At 43.6% G+C, this 18,043-nt stretch overlaps 1 protein-coding gene and 1 non-coding gene across 3 annotated transcripts; one reads left to right on the top strand and one right to left on the bottom strand.

The window, feature by feature from the left end:
- Positions 1–7,443: 7,443 nt before the first annotated feature.
- Positions 7,444–17,497, top strand: POLE4 (DNA polymerase epsilon 4, accessory subunit). Of its 2 annotated transcripts, none has more exons than XM_055539544.1 (4): positions 7,444–7,697; positions 8,288–8,372; positions 9,439–9,480; positions 12,367–12,678. In XM_055539544.1, exons 1-4 carry the CDS (start codon positions 7,488–7,490, stop codon positions 12,501–12,503), a joined length of 474 nt encoding a protein of 157 aa, XP_055395519.1. In that variant the 5' UTR covers positions 7,444–7,487; the 3' UTR covers positions 12,504–12,678. The 2 variants fall into 2 exon arrangements, with proteins under 2 accessions (XP_055395519.1, XP_055395520.1); XM_055539545.1 differs by lacking the exon at positions 12,367–12,678 and adding an exon at positions 17,194–17,497 and having other exon boundaries at positions 7,451–7,697.
- LOC129623973 (U6 spliceosomal RNA) lies at positions 10,931–11,036 on the bottom strand. The gene has a single exon (XR_008700714.1). It is a non-coding gene; the product is annotated as a U6 spliceosomal RNA (small nuclear RNA).
- Positions 17,498–18,043: the final 546 nt, after the last annotated feature.

Raw genomic sequence — 18,043 nt, 5'->3', positions numbered from 1 at the left:
CTGCTTGGTGACCTTCCCACCTGCTCCTAAGGAACAAGTTGGAAACTTCCAGATCTAGAGAAATACGCTCATGAGAGAAGCACAGATCAGGCTGCACCAAGCTGTTCTAGGCCCCGAGGGCAGGAACTCAGGGACAAAGTGGGGGCAAAGCAGACCAGTGCTGGGCCCAGGACAGCCTCTCACTTTCCTCAGGGCCAGAACACATAGGCAGCTTCTCCATGTTACCATCATCTGCCTTTAAATAAGACAATGTAAGAAGGTCTCTGTGATGTGCAAAGAACTAAGTAATCACAGTGACGTCCACCAGTGAAAGAAAAGATGTGGATGCTTGTGGCCTGGGTATTCTATCTCGTCATCTACCCTGATCCTTTTGTTCAGACTCCTGTGCTGGTTACGAAACCAATGTCTCTCAGCTTACACCCACCCATTTATACTCTACTCTGTGACACTGGGGCTACGACTCTGCAAACTGCAATTCTCTGTGGCCAACTCACTCCAGGTGAGGCTCTGTCAGCAAGGCTGGAGGAAGGAGCAGGGACTCTCTCCTTCCTCACTGAGCATAACTCCAGCAATGACAGCTCTTTCGAATAGCAGTGTCTTCCTGTTTTTTCCTACACTCCCAGCACCAGCCTCAGAGATACCAGGCAGTTGCCTCTCTTTGGAGGTCTGGGTTCCAGCTCTGCTGGGCCCCTCTGCCAAGCTTCTGATTAATTAGGACCCCAGTCTCTTTCTTTTGCTCTCCAGTCCCAGCTGCCTGCTGCAGTTACTGCCTCTGTGTTTATCTTGACATTTCTCGTTTGCCTTTTCAGCCTCTAGTACTTGCCTGGGTTAAATTCTTTCTGTCAGAATGACCAGTGTGGTTTCTGTTTTCCTATTGAGACCTGATTGGTAGACACCCCTGAGAAGCATCACTTGGGGAACAGATGAGGGTGTAGCCTTGCTTGGCTGGGCTGCTTTGAGAAGCCCAACTGCAGAAATTCTGCCAGCAGCCCCAACTAGTCAACCTGTCTGGTAAAGAAACTCTCTTGTCACCAGAAAACCCCCTAACCTAATGCAATATTAACAAACTCACTCCAGAAGGGAAGGTTTAATTAAAGAAAGCAAGTAGAAGCCCTAAGTCTTTTCATTTCAATCAAAACTGCCAGAGTCAGTTAGCTTCGAAGCTAGTCAGGTGGCTCCAAAGCTGCCATCTGCCCAGCAGCTGTCCTGTCACCAAGGAAACCACAAGTCAGGGTGGGAAGCAACGAACAGGGGCCCCAGGAACCAGCCTGAAACTCGATCATCTGGCAAGTTTGTCATGATCAACTAGGCCAAAGTGCAGCATCTCTTTCAAGAATGATTCCCTGAAATTCTCCTGCCTCAATCCACCTGATTTCTGTTTCCCAAATTGGGAATATGCCCACCTCTGAGAAAGATGTGCATGAGATAACAAAGGGAGTCACTTGCTTCCTCAATAACAGATGAGGCAGACAGTCTGCTGCATTGACAACAGGGCTAGTGTCTTTGGGACGCCCTCTCTACTTTCCCAGGCCCCAGTGACTTCCACCCCTGGGTGGTGGCCATCAAGTCTCCCCATCCTCCTCATGCAGCAGCACCAGAAGAGCAGCTCTGCAAAGCCCGTTTCCTCTGTCTGAATGGATGTTTGATGTTACCACCCTGCAAATAATTAAATAAGCTTTTATTTTATTAATGACTGGTAACTTCAAATATGACAAGAGGATTCACTCATTTAATTGCTCATTCCAGAAATATTCCCTGAGCACCTCCTGCGTACCAAGCACTAGGCTGGGCATTAATAATAATGATTAATCATGTATTAGTGCTGGATGGAACCAGTAGACACTTAAATAGGACAGTCAGGGAAGACAGTTCTGAGAAGGGGACATCTCAGCTGTATTCCAGACATCGACTGCTATGCAACAAACCACCCCAAAACTTATTGGCTTAAAACAATGGTAGCAGTTGTTTTGCTTACAAATCTGTCATTTAGTGGGGGTTGGTAAAGCATGTCTCTGCTCTACCTAGCATCAACTGGAGCAGTTTGGAGGATGGGGACTGGACTTATCTGAAGTCTTCCTTATTTACATGCCTAGTGATTGATGCTGGCTGTTGCCAGGGACCGGAACTGGGGCAGTCAGCAAAAATACCTTCCTGTAGCCTCTCCATGAGGCTGCTTGAATGATGGCTGGATTCCAAGGATAAGCCTCCCAAGAGGGAGAATGAAGTTAGAAGCTTTATCACCTTTTTCAAGCTAGTTGTAGCAAGTTATACAGAGTTACTTCTGCAGCATTTTATTCATTGGAAGCAAGAGGAGGGAAAATGAGATTCCACTTTTTAAGAGATTAAAGTCTAAGAATTTGTAGATGTGTTTAAAACCATCACCTAAAGAAGAAATCAGTAGGAGAGCATTCCTGGAAGAGGTCTTAGTATGTGAAGGCCCTGAGGGTGAGAAAACCTTGGTGTGTTCAAGGCAATGAAAGAATAGCAATACTGGAGCATGGTGAGCAAGAGGGCATATATGAGATGAGGTCAGAGGTGACCAAGCCATATGAAGCAGTTATACGATTTTGAAATTTATTCTGGGTACAGGGGAGCCATTGAATGATTTAAGATTCAACTTCACACCTTGGAATAATCCTTCAGTTGCTAAACAGAGCATAGATTGAGCCAATGTTAGAATAGGGAAAACCAGTTAGGACACTATAGGAATGGTCCAGAGGAGAGATGATGATGACTTGGGTAAGAATGTTGGCACTGGAGATGAAAAGAAGTAGAGGCATTTGAAAAAAGGTGAGCAAAATAGAAGGAATTTATTAATAAAGTGGACGTGAGGCTGAAGGAAAAGAAGGTAGGTAAGAAAAAGGATTCTTGGGTTTAAGGCTCTGGCATCTGTATGGATAGCAGAACCATTTGCTTGGAATGCTAGGAGGGGGGTACTCACTGATATGTGTGAAAGGTAAAATCTAGAGTCTATTTTTAAGCATTTCAAGTTTGAGACATTTGAGAGATATACTAGTGGCAAGGAACAATGATAGCTGGATACACAAGCCTGAAACACAGTGGAGAGTGTGGGGCTGGAAATATAAATTTGGGAATCTTTAGCCTATAGATGGTATTTAAAGCCATGGGCCTGGATGAGCTCATTTAGGGACCTAGAGTGAGAAAAATAGTATGAAGGTTTAGCCCTGGGAAAAGTAACCTACAAAGGAGACTGATAAAGAGTGACTAGAAAGAGGAGGTGGGAAACTAGGGTATTGGACGTCACAGAAACCAAGAGAGGAGGTTTAGAAGGAGGGAATTCAGAAATAAAGAATTGATCTAAACGACCTTAAAGCTCACTCATATCTGGATGTCTATGATTTTATGAACATCTCAAATCCCTTCTAGATTGCAAATTCTGTGACTCAACTGCATCTTTGGAAAAACAAACTTCCTGATGAATCGTTGAATATCTCCAAAGACTATAAAAATTAATTCTTGGCAATGAGGAATTTTGTATCTTGTTCTTAAAGTGAACACAGGTAACATCAAGTCTAGAAAGAAAATAAGGATCCTTGGAGAGAAGCTTAAGCAACAGTACAAGTGGAAAAAATATAAGTGGGGTTATCTGATCTCTTTCCAGTAGGGCTCATTTAGTCACAGTAGACCCAGAGGTTGGGCACAGATGACAGCCCCAGTCTTTAGACAGGGACACGTGTGAGCCAATCCTTGTTTTCTGCCCCTGGGGGCACTCTCCCAACCTTTACTCCATGTGTAGGGTTGACCTATTGCCTTGAGGAACCCCAAGATTTGTGCCCACAGGGTCCTCTGAGGGCTGGGCCCTGGTCTGGGAGGGCAGCCTGACAACTGGATTACTCCTACTGGCTGATGTGATTTGTGTGAGACTGGGTCACCAGAATGGCACTGACACACTGATTTGGGGTGACTCTCACATCAGACACTGGGCCCTGGGCTACTGATGATGCAGTGCCAACATTTTGACCTGAGCTGCATATGTGTGCACACCTCAGCTCTTACCCATCTGTGTTCCAACCATAGTGTCATCTCTGATTTATACTCAAAGGTATGGGACAGGGGCAGGCATCCTTTACCCTGCATACCCTCTTGCCACTCGGAGCTTTCATCCCACACCCTCTTCAGGCTTCACATCACACATGAGTCTTCCAGGGTGACTGTGCATAACTCCTCCAAGGGCTTTTAAGACTATTGCTTTGCAATGACAGCAGGCTCTTCCAACTAATGTCCTCTCTTGCCTCCAGATGATATGGTGATAGTATACTTTCCCAGGTCATTCTTCAACTATGCCTAAGGAGTGGACATTTCTTGTGTTACTGGGACTATTTTTCTTGCTCCATTCATGTCTCCTTACCTCTCTTCCCTTTTGATGGTTGTGTGTTTGGAAGCAGGACTGCAGACAACACTAAAATGATCATAGTCAAAAAATGCAGTGATTATAGCCTAAAGAATTCAAGAGAAAAGGTGATTTGAAGATGTGTTGTTATACGTTAATACTATAAAATTCCAAACAGAAAATTTAATATAATCAGAAATTGGATTATCATTCATAATTTCATGTATATAAGGCTTGGAGAGGCTTGCATTTTTTGGTCATCATCAATGAAGCACAGAGACATTCTCTGAGAGAGTATGCATGGGTGCCACAATCTATGTTGCAGCGTCATGAGTAATGATGCAACCAACATTAAATAAATGGTACTAGAGGACTGCAGAGGCACAAACAGCGGACAAAAACCCCAAACCCAAAGCCATATTGTTTCAATACAAACAGGTTTCAGCGAGCTCTGACATTTTGAGCAATTGTTTTTCCTATTGTGTTGCTGCCTTTTTCTCATTGCAAGAGTTATAATATTAGCCTAGACAGCATAAATAGATGTCTCCTTGCATGTCAACAGGAATAATTGGTGCCTGGACTCCATGAAGAGTCTTCATGTGCATTCTTAATACAACAAACAAATCCTCTATTGATGATCCTAAATCTTCACTGATTTAGAATACTAGCACTTCACAAGGGTCCATAACCTTTGAAAGACATTTTAAGATCAAACTGTTTAGATAGACAAAAGCCCTGAAAAAATATCTTTCCAAGTTCCTGTACTTGGAAAGATATAAGTACTGTACTGTACAAGATACTCCTGTATCTTTCCAAGGCCCTGGTCATTGATGATCTTGAAAATGCAATCTCAGTGGATGGTGGTATTAAATACTTCACTGGAGTAAGTGCAAGAGGGAGCAAAAAAAGACAAATTGGAAATAATGACTATAGGTAAGTTTGCAAAAGGTTTTTTTTTTTCTTCCCCCAAATAAGAGCAAAGAAATGAGGCAGAGGGGGTGTGTGGGTCAAGAGCAAATTTTTTAGTAAAGATGTATGGTAATAGGAGGCCTTTCTAGGTTATGCTAGTGGTAAAGAACCTGCCTCCCTGCCTGCCAAGGCAGGAGACATGAGACACGGGTTTGATCCTTGGGTTGGGAAGATCCCCTGGAGTAGGAAATGGCAACCCACTCCAGTATTCTTGCCTGGAGAACCCCATGGACAGAGGAGTCTGGTGGGCTACAGTTCATAGGATCGCAAAGAGTTGAACATGACTGAAGTGACTTAGCACACACTTACTAACAGGAATGGTTCAGAAGGAGGAAAAGTAGATGCTGTAGGAGAGGGAAAGAAAGAGAGAGTGAGAGGAAGAGAGAGAAGAGATGCCACAGGGACTTCCTGGAGAAAGCAAGAAGGGTTGGAAATCTGATGGACAAAGGTGGAGGGAATGGCCTTGGAGAGAAGCACTGACATTTCAGTCTAGTAGCAGCTGGGAAGGCAGAGTACCCAGCTGTAGGTACTGTTTGACTTCCCTGGTGGCTCAGATGGGAAAGCGTCTGTCTACAATGCAGGAGACCCAGGTTCAATCCCTGGGTTGGGAAGATCCCTTGGAGAAGGAAATGGCAATCCACTCCAGTACTATTGCCTGGAGAATCCCATGGACAGAGGAGCCTGGTAGGCACCTGATGCAAAGAAGTGACTCATAGGAACAGACCCTGCGGCTGGGAAAGACTGAAGGCAGGAGGAGAAGGGGAAGACAGAGGATCAGATGGTTGGATGGCATCACTGACTAGATGGACATGAGTTTGAGCAAGCTCTGGGAGCTGGTGATGGACAGGGAGGCCTGGCATGCTGCAGTACATGGGGTCACCAAGAGTCGGACATGACTGCGTGACTGAACTGACTGAACTGGTGTGCCATTATCAACCGATTGCTTCTTAGTACCAGATCCACCTTCATTGCTTGCTGGCGATGTCAGAAGGTTTCTCTTCAGCCACATGATTATGATTTTATGCTATATCAGTAGCGTGCATTGGAGGACAAAAGGGGATATTTCTTGGTCCCAGTGTGCTTTTTTGAGAACAGGTTTTTGTAGTGCACAACAGTGGCCAGCAGTGGGCAGCACCTCTCCTTAGGCATGTTTCCGAAGCACCCCAGAAGGTGAATTGCCCATGAGTCCAGCCACGGGGCACTTAAGTGACTTTGTGGCTCAGGGAGTCATGGCTGCTTCCTCCGCAACAAGACCTTGATCGCAGCTCTGGTGGGATGGGGTGCCCTTTCGTGTTCATTTCATCCTTGGGTTTTCTACCTCAGCTTGGGAGCATACATGTAATTCCTGTTCTTTACAGTTCTCTTTGCACCTTAATAGTCAATCTTGTATTTATATAGTTACGAATTTTTAAACTTTACTGTTAAAATTCTGTGTGGTTTCTTTCTCCTAATTGGACTCTGACACAGATGAGGTTTTATCACTGAAAGTGGGAAGAATTGTTAAAATATTGTCCATCACTTTTGCCTCCCACATTTTTATTGCTTCTATTTTAGTCTCCTCCAGTAGCATATAAGAAGGCAATGGCAACCCACTCCAGTACTCTTGCCTGGAAAATCCCATGGATGGAGGAGCCTGGTAGGCTGCAGTCCATGGGGTCGCTAAGAGTCGTGCACGACTGAGCGACTTCACTTTCACTTTTCACTTTCATGCATTGGAGAAGGAAATGGCAACCCATTCCAGTATTCTTGCCTGGAGAATCCCAGGGACAGAGGAGCCTAGTGGGCTTCCGTCTATGGGGTCGCACAGAGTCAGACATGACTGAAGCGACTTAGCAGCAGCAGCAGTAGTAGCATATAAACTTGTTCAAGTTTCTCCTATATATTTCTATTACTGCTGTATTTACTTTTACAATCAAGTTTCTCAGAGGAGGCAAGATGGCGCGTGAGAGTCATCAGGCACAGTAAGAGAGAGCCCCAGACCCCCAAAGATGTGAGTTGTGCAGTAAGACTCGACAGGTGCCTAGAAGAACTCGCGGCAGTGCTCGGCCGCGTGAGGGGCGGAGACACGCGCCCGTAGAGGGCGTGGCTTCCAGCGCGCGCGGGAAAGGGGCCGGCCCCGCCTGCGCGCACACAGTTGGCGGCCGCGCGCAGGACGCTCAGGGCGGGGATGGCGGCGGTGGCGCCTGGAAGTGGGGCTTCCCGGGAGGAGGAGGGCACCGGTGGGGACGCAGCCACTCCGCAGCCCCCAGCCCCGACGAGTGCGTCCGGAGCTCGTCTCTCGAGGCTGCCTTTGGCGCGAGTGAAGGCCTTGGTGAAGGCGGACCCCGACGTGACTCTCGCGGGACAGGAAGCCATCTTCATTCTGGCACGCGCCGCGGTGCGGCTTGGGCACAATGGGGCGGGGATCGGGGGGTGCCGCGGTGCGTGGTGGCGGGCGGGGCTCGGGGCTCTTCCGAAGGGCGGGGCTTAGCAATCCTTTGGTCCTGGTTTGGGGAGCACCGGAAGCGTAGGGCGGGATGTTCTGAGGCCCGGGAGGTGAGAAAGGTGGTAGGGCGGATTCTGAGATGGTGAGTATAGGAAGGGAAGACAGAAAAAGGATCACATACAGATACAGTAGTTGTACTGGTTTGCTAACACACCTACCTCTTCAAGAGGGCCTGGACGCGACTTTATAACTTGCGTCTCTAGTCTAACAGAACTTGTAGGAGTCTCGAGTGAGTGGGGTGGATGCATCTTCAGCAGTTGCGGGAGGGGGAAGGGGAGTAGACCTTCATCAAGTCCAGGAAAACCTTCAGCTTCCCTGAGAACCTCTCTTTCACCCCCGCCCCCACCCCCACCAAAGAAGCACGCACACGAATCGTACTGGAACTCATGGGTACAGTTCTCTGGTTTTTTTTGTTTTGTTTTCAAATTTTCGTTTGTTTATTGTAACTTTTTCAGTTTTTTGCCTGCTTATTTTCTTTACAGGAACTCTTTGTGGAAACCATTGCAAAAGATGCCTACTGTTGTGCTCAACAAGGGAAGAGGAAAACTCTTCAGAGGAGAGATTTGGGTAAAGTGTCACTGTGGTATCTTGGATCTGGAGGCAGACAAGGGAGGGCTGGGCTGGGCCCGTCGGGGCTTTCCCTTACGCCAGTCGAGATGGCGTCATTATAGGATGAGAGGTGCCCCGAGTCTCTTCCTATGATGTTTTCTGTTGGGCTGCCACAGTGCCAGAAAACCCTCCTTTTTTAATCCGTATGCTTTGGGTGGCTGGAGAGGTGCTGGGACAGAGAACCAAAGGAGTCTGCTGCTGCTGCTTCTGTGTCGCGTCAGTCGTGTCCGACTCTGTGCGACCCCATAGACTGCAGCCCACCAGGTCCCTCCGTCCCTGGGATTTTCCAGGCAAGAACACTGGAGTGGGTTGCCATTTCCTTCTCCAATGCATGAAAGTGAAAGTCAAGTCGCTCAGTCGTGCGTGACTCCTAGCGACCCCATGGACTGCAGCCTACCGGGCTCCTCCGTCCATAGGATTTTCCAGGCAAGAGTACTGGAGTGGGCCGCTAGTGCCTTCTCCGAAGGAGTCTAGGTATTGCCAAAGCTGAGTAGGTCCCTTTATACCTTCTGCCATGTTGTACCAGCCATGACTTTTTTTTTTCACGTAGATGTTCGATTTTTTACTCTGCCTTGTAGCTAGTAACACTAGAAACATGTGTAAACTCATATACTATAATCTCACTTGCCCTGCTACATAGCCAAACTCTTCTCTGATAACTTTCAGAGCAAAGATGTTTCCCTCCATGAACAGTATTTACCCAGGCTTTTCTTATTTTCTCTTTTTTTAAAATTTTAGTTCCCTGACTGGGGATCAAACCCTTGCCCCTTGCACTGGGGCCCAGAGTCTTAATTAACCACTGGACGGCCAGGGAAGTCCCCTTTCTTACTCTTGTAGAGAGATAGCTGATGTGTAGGATTTGATGGTGGAGTAGATTCGGATTTCAAGGTAGCAAGGGGCAAATTTTATGAATTCCCTCCTTGCATAAAGCCTCATGCCGGTCTCTGTGTGGGTTGTGCTTTTGTAAGAGATTGATGCCCAAATGACCGAAATCAGTCAGATGTCCCTTTACTTTGTGTTTCAGATAATGCAATAGAAGCTGTGGATGAATTTGCTTTTCTGGAAGGTGAGTTCTCCATCAGTAGGTAATCATTTCCATCTGTCTTTCCTGTGCTAACAGTCTGAGTTCAAAATCTTATAAAACGAATGGCCTGGTTCTTCTTTCTTCATGTAGAAATACTTTTTCTCCCTGTTTCCTATTTAAGATAGGAAAAACAAATTCAAATTCCCTTGAATAATTAGAACTTCCTCCTGAAAACTGCTTAACCATAGAAAATGGGAGGGACTGTGAAGGACCCAGTGGAGTTAGGTAGATTCAGAAGTTTGATTCTTACTTTGATTGCCCGCCTTAGATATAAATCTTACCTGTCATAATGCTGGAGATCAGAAATGATTGCCAACATTTAAAGGGTTGTTTCTTGTTCTTGTTTCTTCTTCAGCAATCTGTGTAAAGTAATTATTTTGTTGCTATGAGATACTGTTCTGGCCTGTTATTTTTTCCTTAGGAATTTCAGGTTAACTCCTGTTTTCTGAGTAAATCTCATAGAAATAGAAAATATTTGAAATTCCTCGTTTTAGCTAACTTTTCTTAGAGCTCTCACTCCTACTCAATTCCTAAATTTGATCAGCTCACTATTTCCTGCATGTATTCTGATTGAAGAGCTTTGTGAAAGCTGTGTACCTTCAGTTCATTCTCAACTTTACCATTCCAGGATGTTCTGTCTACCTCCCTGAAGCCTTATCACTTTCAGAAATCTTTTTTTGAATTATTTCAGTGGTTTTTTTTTTTACACCCCTTCGTTCTGCAACTGTAATCAGCCTGGTCTCTGGCCCTTTTGGTTGTTGTCATTACTCAGTCACTAAGTCATGTCTACCTCTTTGCAACCCCATGTACTATAGCATGTCAGGCTCCTCTGTCCTCCACTTCTGGAGTTTGCTCAAATTCATGTCCATTGAATTGGTGATGCTATCTAACCATCTCATCCTCTGTCTCCCCCTTCTCCTGTTGCCTTCAATCTTTCCAGCCTCAGGATCTTTTCCAGTGAGTTGGCTCTTCACTTCAGATGGCCAGAGTATTGGAGCTTCAGCATTAGTGCTTCCAATGAGTATTCAGGGTTGATTTTCTTTAAGATTAACTGGTTTGATCTCCTTGCTGTCCAAGGGACTCTCAAGAGCCTTCTCCAGCACCACAATTTGAAGGCATCAATGCATCGGTACTCAGCCTTCTTTATGGGCCAACTCTCATCTGTACATGACTACTGCAAAAACTGTAGCTTTGAATGTATGGATATATTATTTTAAATGTCTTTTAAGATACATTCCTATGGCTGGCTTTAAGCCTAGATTACTGAGTATTCTCTTAATTTGTAGATCTTTTTTAAGCCTCTTTTCTGCATAGTCATCTCAAAAATAACTTGCTGGCTGTCTCCCTGAGGTGGGCACCTGCTTGTGGTTGACATCCTGTCAGTTCTTCAGTCAAAAATATCTGGAGCGTAACTGGCTGTTTGTTTTTAGTTTTAAATATGGACTGCTTCATGAATTTGTGTGTCGTCCTTGCTCAGGGGCCACGCTAATCTTCCCTGTGTTGTTAAATTTTAGTAAATGTGCTGCTGAAGTAAGCACTTCTGTTTATTTTTAATTATCATCTTTTCAAAGAGATGAGCAATTTATTTAAGTTTCTGCCTTAAAGACATAAGACTACCAACCTGAGGTGCCAGGATGATAAATTGGAGGGTACTAGGAGTAGGAGTGTAGAAACCTTACGAAGTTTTCCACTTTAGCCTTTACCGTGGATGATGCTTGGCTTGGATTTTTAATAAATGGCCATTTAATAAGTGGTGGATGTGTTCATTTTCATCTTTGGATTCAGTAATCTCAGTAATTGAATCCCTTTGGCTGGTCATTTTAGCCCCCTAGGATTTAGTCAGTATTATGTTATTTTGTTCTTGGTAAAGTGAATGTTCTTATGTCCTTAGTTGTGTATGTTCTAAGTGGAATTTTTTTTTAAATGAGTCAGTATATATTCATGATTAAAAGTCAGATAGTTACCGTATGACTTACAATGCAATGTAGCTACTGCCCCTCATCTTGTCATTGTGTGTTTTTAGCTTTTCAGATGGTTTCTTATATTTTTGAATAGTATGCTTTGTTGTTGGTTTATCAACTCTAGATGTTGTCTTTTGACTTCCAGTGATGATAAATGAAGTTTTGGTAAACTTATACTACCCCATCAATCCTTTCCCTCTTTTTTGTTTTTGGCAGTTTTATCATTGTTTTTAGTTCCTCTGTTACCTTTACAATTTAGGTAACATACTAAAACATGTATTTTTTGTTGACAACTCACTTTGTAAGGTAGGACTGTTGGTGAACTTATTCCTTCCTTTCCCATTATTAGCTCACTTCTAGTTCTAACTTTGTGTCAAGGCTGAAAACATACCTCCTTATCATAATTAAATCTTCCATGCTTAATAGGTTGAGTTTAGAAGTTGAAAAAAGTATTATGAACAGTCTTCCTTTAACCTCTCTGTCTTTTAATCTCTTATATAGGTCCCTTCCTTTCAGGCCACTGTTTTTCATCTCTTTTGTAATCTTCTGGGTATTTTATGGAAATGTGTGTGTGTGTGTGTGTGTGTGTATGTATTCTTTTCTAAGAACCTTCCCTTATGAAAGAATATAGCATAGAATATGTATCTTTTTCTTTTGTGGATTCTGTCAAACATCCTGTATACCCGATTCACATTTCTACCAGGAGTGTATGACAGTTCCTGTTGCTCCCCATTCTCACCAGTGCTTGGTATTATCGAGTTTTATTTTTGCAAGTTTGGTATGAACAACATTGGTGGGACTTTTTATCATGAAAGAGTGTTGGATTTTGTTAAATGCGTTTCCTACATCTATTAAAATGATCATGTGATTTTTAATCTTTTCTTTTGTTGCTGCTGCTGCTGCTAAGTCACTTCAGTCATGTCCGACTCTGTGCGACCCCATAGACGGCAGCCCACCAGGCTCCCCTGTCCCTGGGATTCTCCAGGCAAGAACACTGGAGTGGGTTGCCATTTCCTTCTCCAGTGCATGAAAGTGAAAAAATAAAGTGAAGTCGCTCAGTTGTGTCCGACTCCTAGTGACCCCATGGACTGCAGCCCACCAGGCCCCTCCGTCCATGGGATTTTCCAGCCAAGAGGACTGGAGTGGGTTGCCATTGCCTTCTTTTGTTAATGTGAATATTGAACTGTCCTTGTATCCTGGAATAAAGTCCACTTGATCATGGCATATGATTCTTTTTAATATATTGTTGGATTTGGTTTGCTAATATTTTTTGAGAATATTTGTGTTGATATTCATCAGTAGTTTGTCTTATTTTGGTATCAGGGTAATAATGGTGGTCTTACTGTAGAATGAATTCGGGAGTATTTCCTTCTTCAGGTTTTTGGAATAGTTTGAGAAGGATAGGTATTAAGCTCTTGCTGTATAAACATGTAAAATTTCTCTGAATCTGTCTGGTCCTGGACTTTTGTTTGCTGCATATTTTTTGATTACTGGTTCAGTTTTACTACCAGTGGTCCAGCTATTCAGATTATTTTTTCTTCCTCATTCAGTCTTGGAATGTTGTCTGTTAGTAGAAATGTATCCTTGATAAAATGTTCACGGTTCATCTATTCTTTTCCCTAGTTCAATTAGCATTCTTATTACTAATGCTTTGAACTCTTTATCTGGTAAAGTATTTATTTTTGTTTCATTAGTTGTTCTTTCAGGGTTTTTTTCCTTGTTCTTTCATTTTTAAAGAAATTCCTCTCTTTTCATTTTGCTTAAGATTTCTCTGTCTCTGTGAAATTAGGTGAAACAGTTACCCATCCTGGTCTTGAAGGGGAGTGCTTATTTGGGAGCATCTCTGTACTCTGTGTGGGCTCAGTGACTCAGATGGGAGAGTTGGATTTTAAGTGAACACAAGTCACATGTTAGCTCAGCGTGCTGGCAGCTGCCACCTTAGTAGAAGGTGGGGCTGGACATGGAGGGCCACAGCCAAGGGGAGGTGTGACCTGGGTCTTCTTCACTCATCAGTTGCCAACACTGCCCTATCACGAGTGATGTCAGGTCCCAAATTGCTGGAGCAGAAGCCCTTAGAGGAAGGTCCAGCTTGGTTCTGTTCATGTTGAGTGCGTGTTCTTTCTTCCTCCAGGCATCAGCACTGTTGCTCCAAAGGAGTGCAGTGCTAGAACCAGAAGTGCTAAATTGGGCACCTAGCGGAGGCTGGGGCCTGTGGTTGGGTGGTCCTGGCATCAGTTGAAGCTACAGGCTGCTGTGAGCTCCTGCTGCTGTGAACGCTAGAAATGGGTGCCCTTTCCTTGTTGCGATGCTGTGCGGGGCTTGAGCCTGCCCTGGCCTCCGCAGCTGTGCACGTTCCTCAGAAATGGCAGCCTTTGCCCTCGTGGAGAGCTGTCCTGTGGGGCGAGAGGACCAGAGTGGGGCTTGGCACGGACTGGGGTGCATGCACGGGTGGTCCCAGCACCAGTCAGAACTCCGGATCACTCCTGATTTGCCACCCTGTGACCAGTGATGGGCTCCCTTGTTCTCCTCAGATGCCCTGCCAGATCCAAGCTGGCTTTGTTCCTCACGGCCAAGTGTTTTGCTCAGCTGTGGCAGCCTTTGCCCTAGCGTGGAACTGCACTCTGGAGCAAGTGGGGCTGGAGGAGGCGCTTGACATGGGCTGGGGCCTGCACTGGGTAGTCACGGTTCCAGTCTGCTGCTTCTGCCTTGTTTTGGGAGTAAGCAAGTGTGTGTGTACTTTGTCGTGAGTGGAGTCTAGGTTTTTTTACAACCCCATTGTCAGTCCCCATAGATTTCAAACCAGCTAAGAAGGACTTATCCTCCCTGTGTTAGGCCCCAGAGCTGGGGTGCCCTTGTTGTGATTCAAACTGCTCAGTACCCAGGGAGAAGCTCCAAACCGTGTGATCTGCCTTATCTTCTGTATCTATTCCTGGGGTACAGGTCCTGACCTGACCCCTTCCCTTCCCTTCCTAACTCTGTGGGGTCTTTCTTACAGCTTTGATTGTACAGGAGTTTTTCTGCCAATCTCCAGTTAGTTTTCAGGGAGAATTTCTCTACATGCGGATGTATTTTTGGTGTGTAGGATGTGAATTGTTTAAAGAAACCTCAGGCTTATAGTCTTTGTCTTTAAGTGGAGCATTTAATTTAATGTAATTAATGATACATATGGGTTAAATGTACTGTCTTATTTTGTGCTTTCTGTTTGTCCTTATTTTATGTTTTTTCTGTTTTTTGCCTTTTAAGTATAATTTATTCAGCATTTTCTCTATTATTTTGAGAGTTAATTATACAGGCAGTGATACATGAATTTATCCATATATTTATACTGTCTTTGCTCGTTATATTTCTTCTCCATTTGTGATCATTTTCTTTCCGAAGTAAATCATCAAGTGTCTGGTGGTAGCAAACTCTGCTTTTGTTTTTTTGTTTTTGTATTTTGGGGGGTCTAGAAGTACCTTTTTAAAAGTTTTTTTTTCCTACCTGCTCTGGCTCACTGATTTACTTTCTTTATTGAAAGATATTTTGCTGAATATAGAATTCTAGGTGAAACTTTATTTGTTTCAGCACGTTGAAGTGATCATTCTTCTCTTTTTGGGCTCCTGTTGCTTCTTTTGAAGCTAATTTGCCCCCTTTTTCTGGTTTTGAAGATTTTTTCTGTCTTTGATTTTTCTGTAGTTTCACTCCAGTGTATCCAGGAGTAATTTCCTAAGTTTGCTTCAGTTCAGTTCAATTCAGCTCAGTCGTGTTCAGCTCTTTGCGACCCCATGAATCGCAGCACACCAGGCCTCCCTGTCCATCACCAACTCCCAGAGTTCACTCAGACTCAAGTCCATCGAGTCAGTGATGCCATCCAGCCATCTCATCCTCTGTCGTCCCCTTCTCCTGCCTCCAATCCCTCCCAGCATCAGAGTCTTTTCCAGTGAGTCAACTCTTCGTATGAGGTGGCCAAAGTACTGGAGTTTCAGCTTTAGCATCATTCCTTCCAAAGAACACCGCTTTTTAAAACTATGGATTGAGGTCTTTCATCTCTCCTGGAGAAGTCTCTTCCTCTCTCCTTTCTTTTGTTCTTTCTGCTTTCTCTCTGGGAATTGCGTTAAGCATATGCTAAAAGTTAACCGTAATTTTGCCTCTCCATGATGTATTCTGTGTAATTTTCTTGACTTATAATTCTCTCTTCAGTGGTCTTGTCTTCTTTAAATTTTTTCTCTTGAGTTATTATTTTCAGTTCTTGTTTTTGTAGGTTTTAGTTTTTGCGAATTCCATTTCATTACTTTTCAAATCTCTTTTGTCATTTTTGTTTGTATTTGCTGCAGATGTTTTGAAGCTTGTCTTTCACTTCCTTACCCACAGTATGTACACTTGTTTATAGTCTGTGTCCAAGCTAATATTCAAAGCCATTTAAGGCTGATTTGCTTGCTTTTCTGGTTTTATTGTTTCTGTTGGTACTGTATCATGGTCTTTTTTCCCTATATGGCTATTTGGTCATGGTATTTGAAAAAGTTATTTGTTGGATAATCACTTGAGGCCTTTATAATGAAACCTTTCTCCAAAGATTTTTATTTGCTTCTGCAAGGCACCTAGAGTCAGGTATCGGTGCAGGACCTTTTTCTTGAATCCAGGACTTGAGGATTTCTTGATCACTATGTTGATATAATCTGTGATGTCAGGTCTGTGATGGGACTGATTTAATTCTAGTTCAGCCTTACTCTGAGGGTGTAGCCTTTTGGGAATCCAGCTTTTAAAGAGGGGGCAATTATCAAACCTTTCCACTTGGGCACATTCTCATATTTGACTCTTCACTGCCTCAGTCAAATCACAGCACAGTTTCTCGGCTCTCTTTTGGATTGGCAGATTCCCCTGAGGTCAAAGCAGTTTGGGAGGCCAGGTTTTCTTTGTGTTCTTGCCTTCTCTAGGTTTTGGATTTGCCTTTTCATGAGGCCTGTTTAATGCCTGAAGGATTTTCTTTTAAAAAATATTTTAAATCAGCTGTATCAGTTTGATCTCAGCAGGAACTTGCCATTATCAAAAGCAGAGGCTATTAAAAAATTTGAGGTATTCCTTCTTTGTTTTGTTGTTTCCTTACATGTTCTTTCCCCAAGTTATTCTTTTTACTTTCCTTTTACTAGGTAGGCATTCTTCAGATGCCTTGTAATTTTTATCCTATTTTAGAATGTGGGAATAAGAAGGCTCTTTAGAACTTGTGTATGTATCTGTATGGAGGGTGGTTTTTGCCTTGCAATTTTATATTAGTGTGGGTAGAGGTGGAGCCAGATGTTATGTTGGGGGCCTCCAGAGGCCAGAATTGCAGAAAGCTTGACTGTGGGAAGCTAGATTTTTTCAGAAGCTACGCTAGTTCCCCAGATAATTCATTTAGTTCTTTAGAAGAGAGCCTGCTGACTTTGTTTATCATCTTTTTCAAAAGATTATAAACTCTACTTAGGGAACTTACTTATTTTGTATCACTCCCCCCTTGTGTAGTCTCCACAGATGCTCATTAAGTAACACAACTTCTTAGCCCTTTTCCCACCACTAATTTGAATTGTCTAGACTCAACTGCCCACCCTCATAATGACATGTTTTTTCCCCAAGGATCTTTTGGATGGGTATTTCTCAAAATTAATATTTTGGTCTTAGAAGAACTGCTAGTACCAAAGCATCTGTCACTTGGCCCGTTTTGCTCCATTCATCCAGTTCTTAAGCACCTTGGTTTAAACATTGCTCTTTGTGTTTTTAGGTACTTTGGATTGATTGCTGAGCTGGGCAGTTTTGTGAGCCTGTACCTGCATCCTTCAGCTAGACCCTCTGCAGGCCTCAGCTTTGACGAAGAGTCTTTGAAATGTTGAACTTACACATTTTTTCTGTTCTACATTCACCTAAGCCTGAACAAGTCTGTTAGCTTTAATCTACAAGGTCTTCCACTACTTGGGTCTTCCATTTCTGGCCTGGATGCAGCTGCTTGTGGTAGAAATATAGAAAATGGTTTGTGTAGGTTGGTTAATATATGATAAAGACCAAATAAAGGTTTCTGATCAACTTTAGCCTTGTGTGTTTTATAATCTTGTCTGTATTCTTGCCTCATGACTGGAGAGCCACCATGCCTAGCCACAGATCTTTCTGATCTTCCCTGGTAGCCATTGTAAACCTCAGTCTTTCATTTATTTGTTCGTTGTTTTGTTTTTTTTTTTTTTTTAGCACATCAGCAAAACGTGACTCCAGAATTTACGGGATGTCACTTAAGGTCTTCAGAGGTCAAATAAATGTGATCCTAGAAGAGGCACAAGCTGGAATCAAGATTGCCGGGAGAAATATCAATAACCTCAGGTATGCAGATGACACCATCCTTATGGCAGAAAATGCAGAAGAACTAAAGAGCCTCTTGATGAAAGTGAAAGAGGAGAGTGAAAAAGTTGGCTTAAAGCTCAACATTCAGAAAATGAAGATCATGGCGTCTGGTCCCATCACTTCATGGCAAATAGATGGGGAAACAGTGTCAGACTTTATTTTTTGGGGCTCCAGAATCACTGCAGATGGTGATTGCAGCCATGACATTAAAAGATGCGTACTCCTTGGAAGGAAAGTTATGA

The sequence above is a fragment of the Bubalus kerabau genome, chromosome 11 (genome assembly GCF_029407905.1).
Source record: "Bubalus kerabau isolate K-KA32 ecotype Philippines breed swamp buffalo chromosome 11, PCC_UOA_SB_1v2, whole genome shotgun sequence".
NCBI lineage: Eukaryota > Metazoa > Chordata > Mammalia > Artiodactyla > Bovidae > Bubalus > Bubalus kerabau.
The sequence above is the reverse complement of the archived record's forward strand: the minus strand, read 5'-3'. Positions and strand labels throughout refer to the sequence as shown.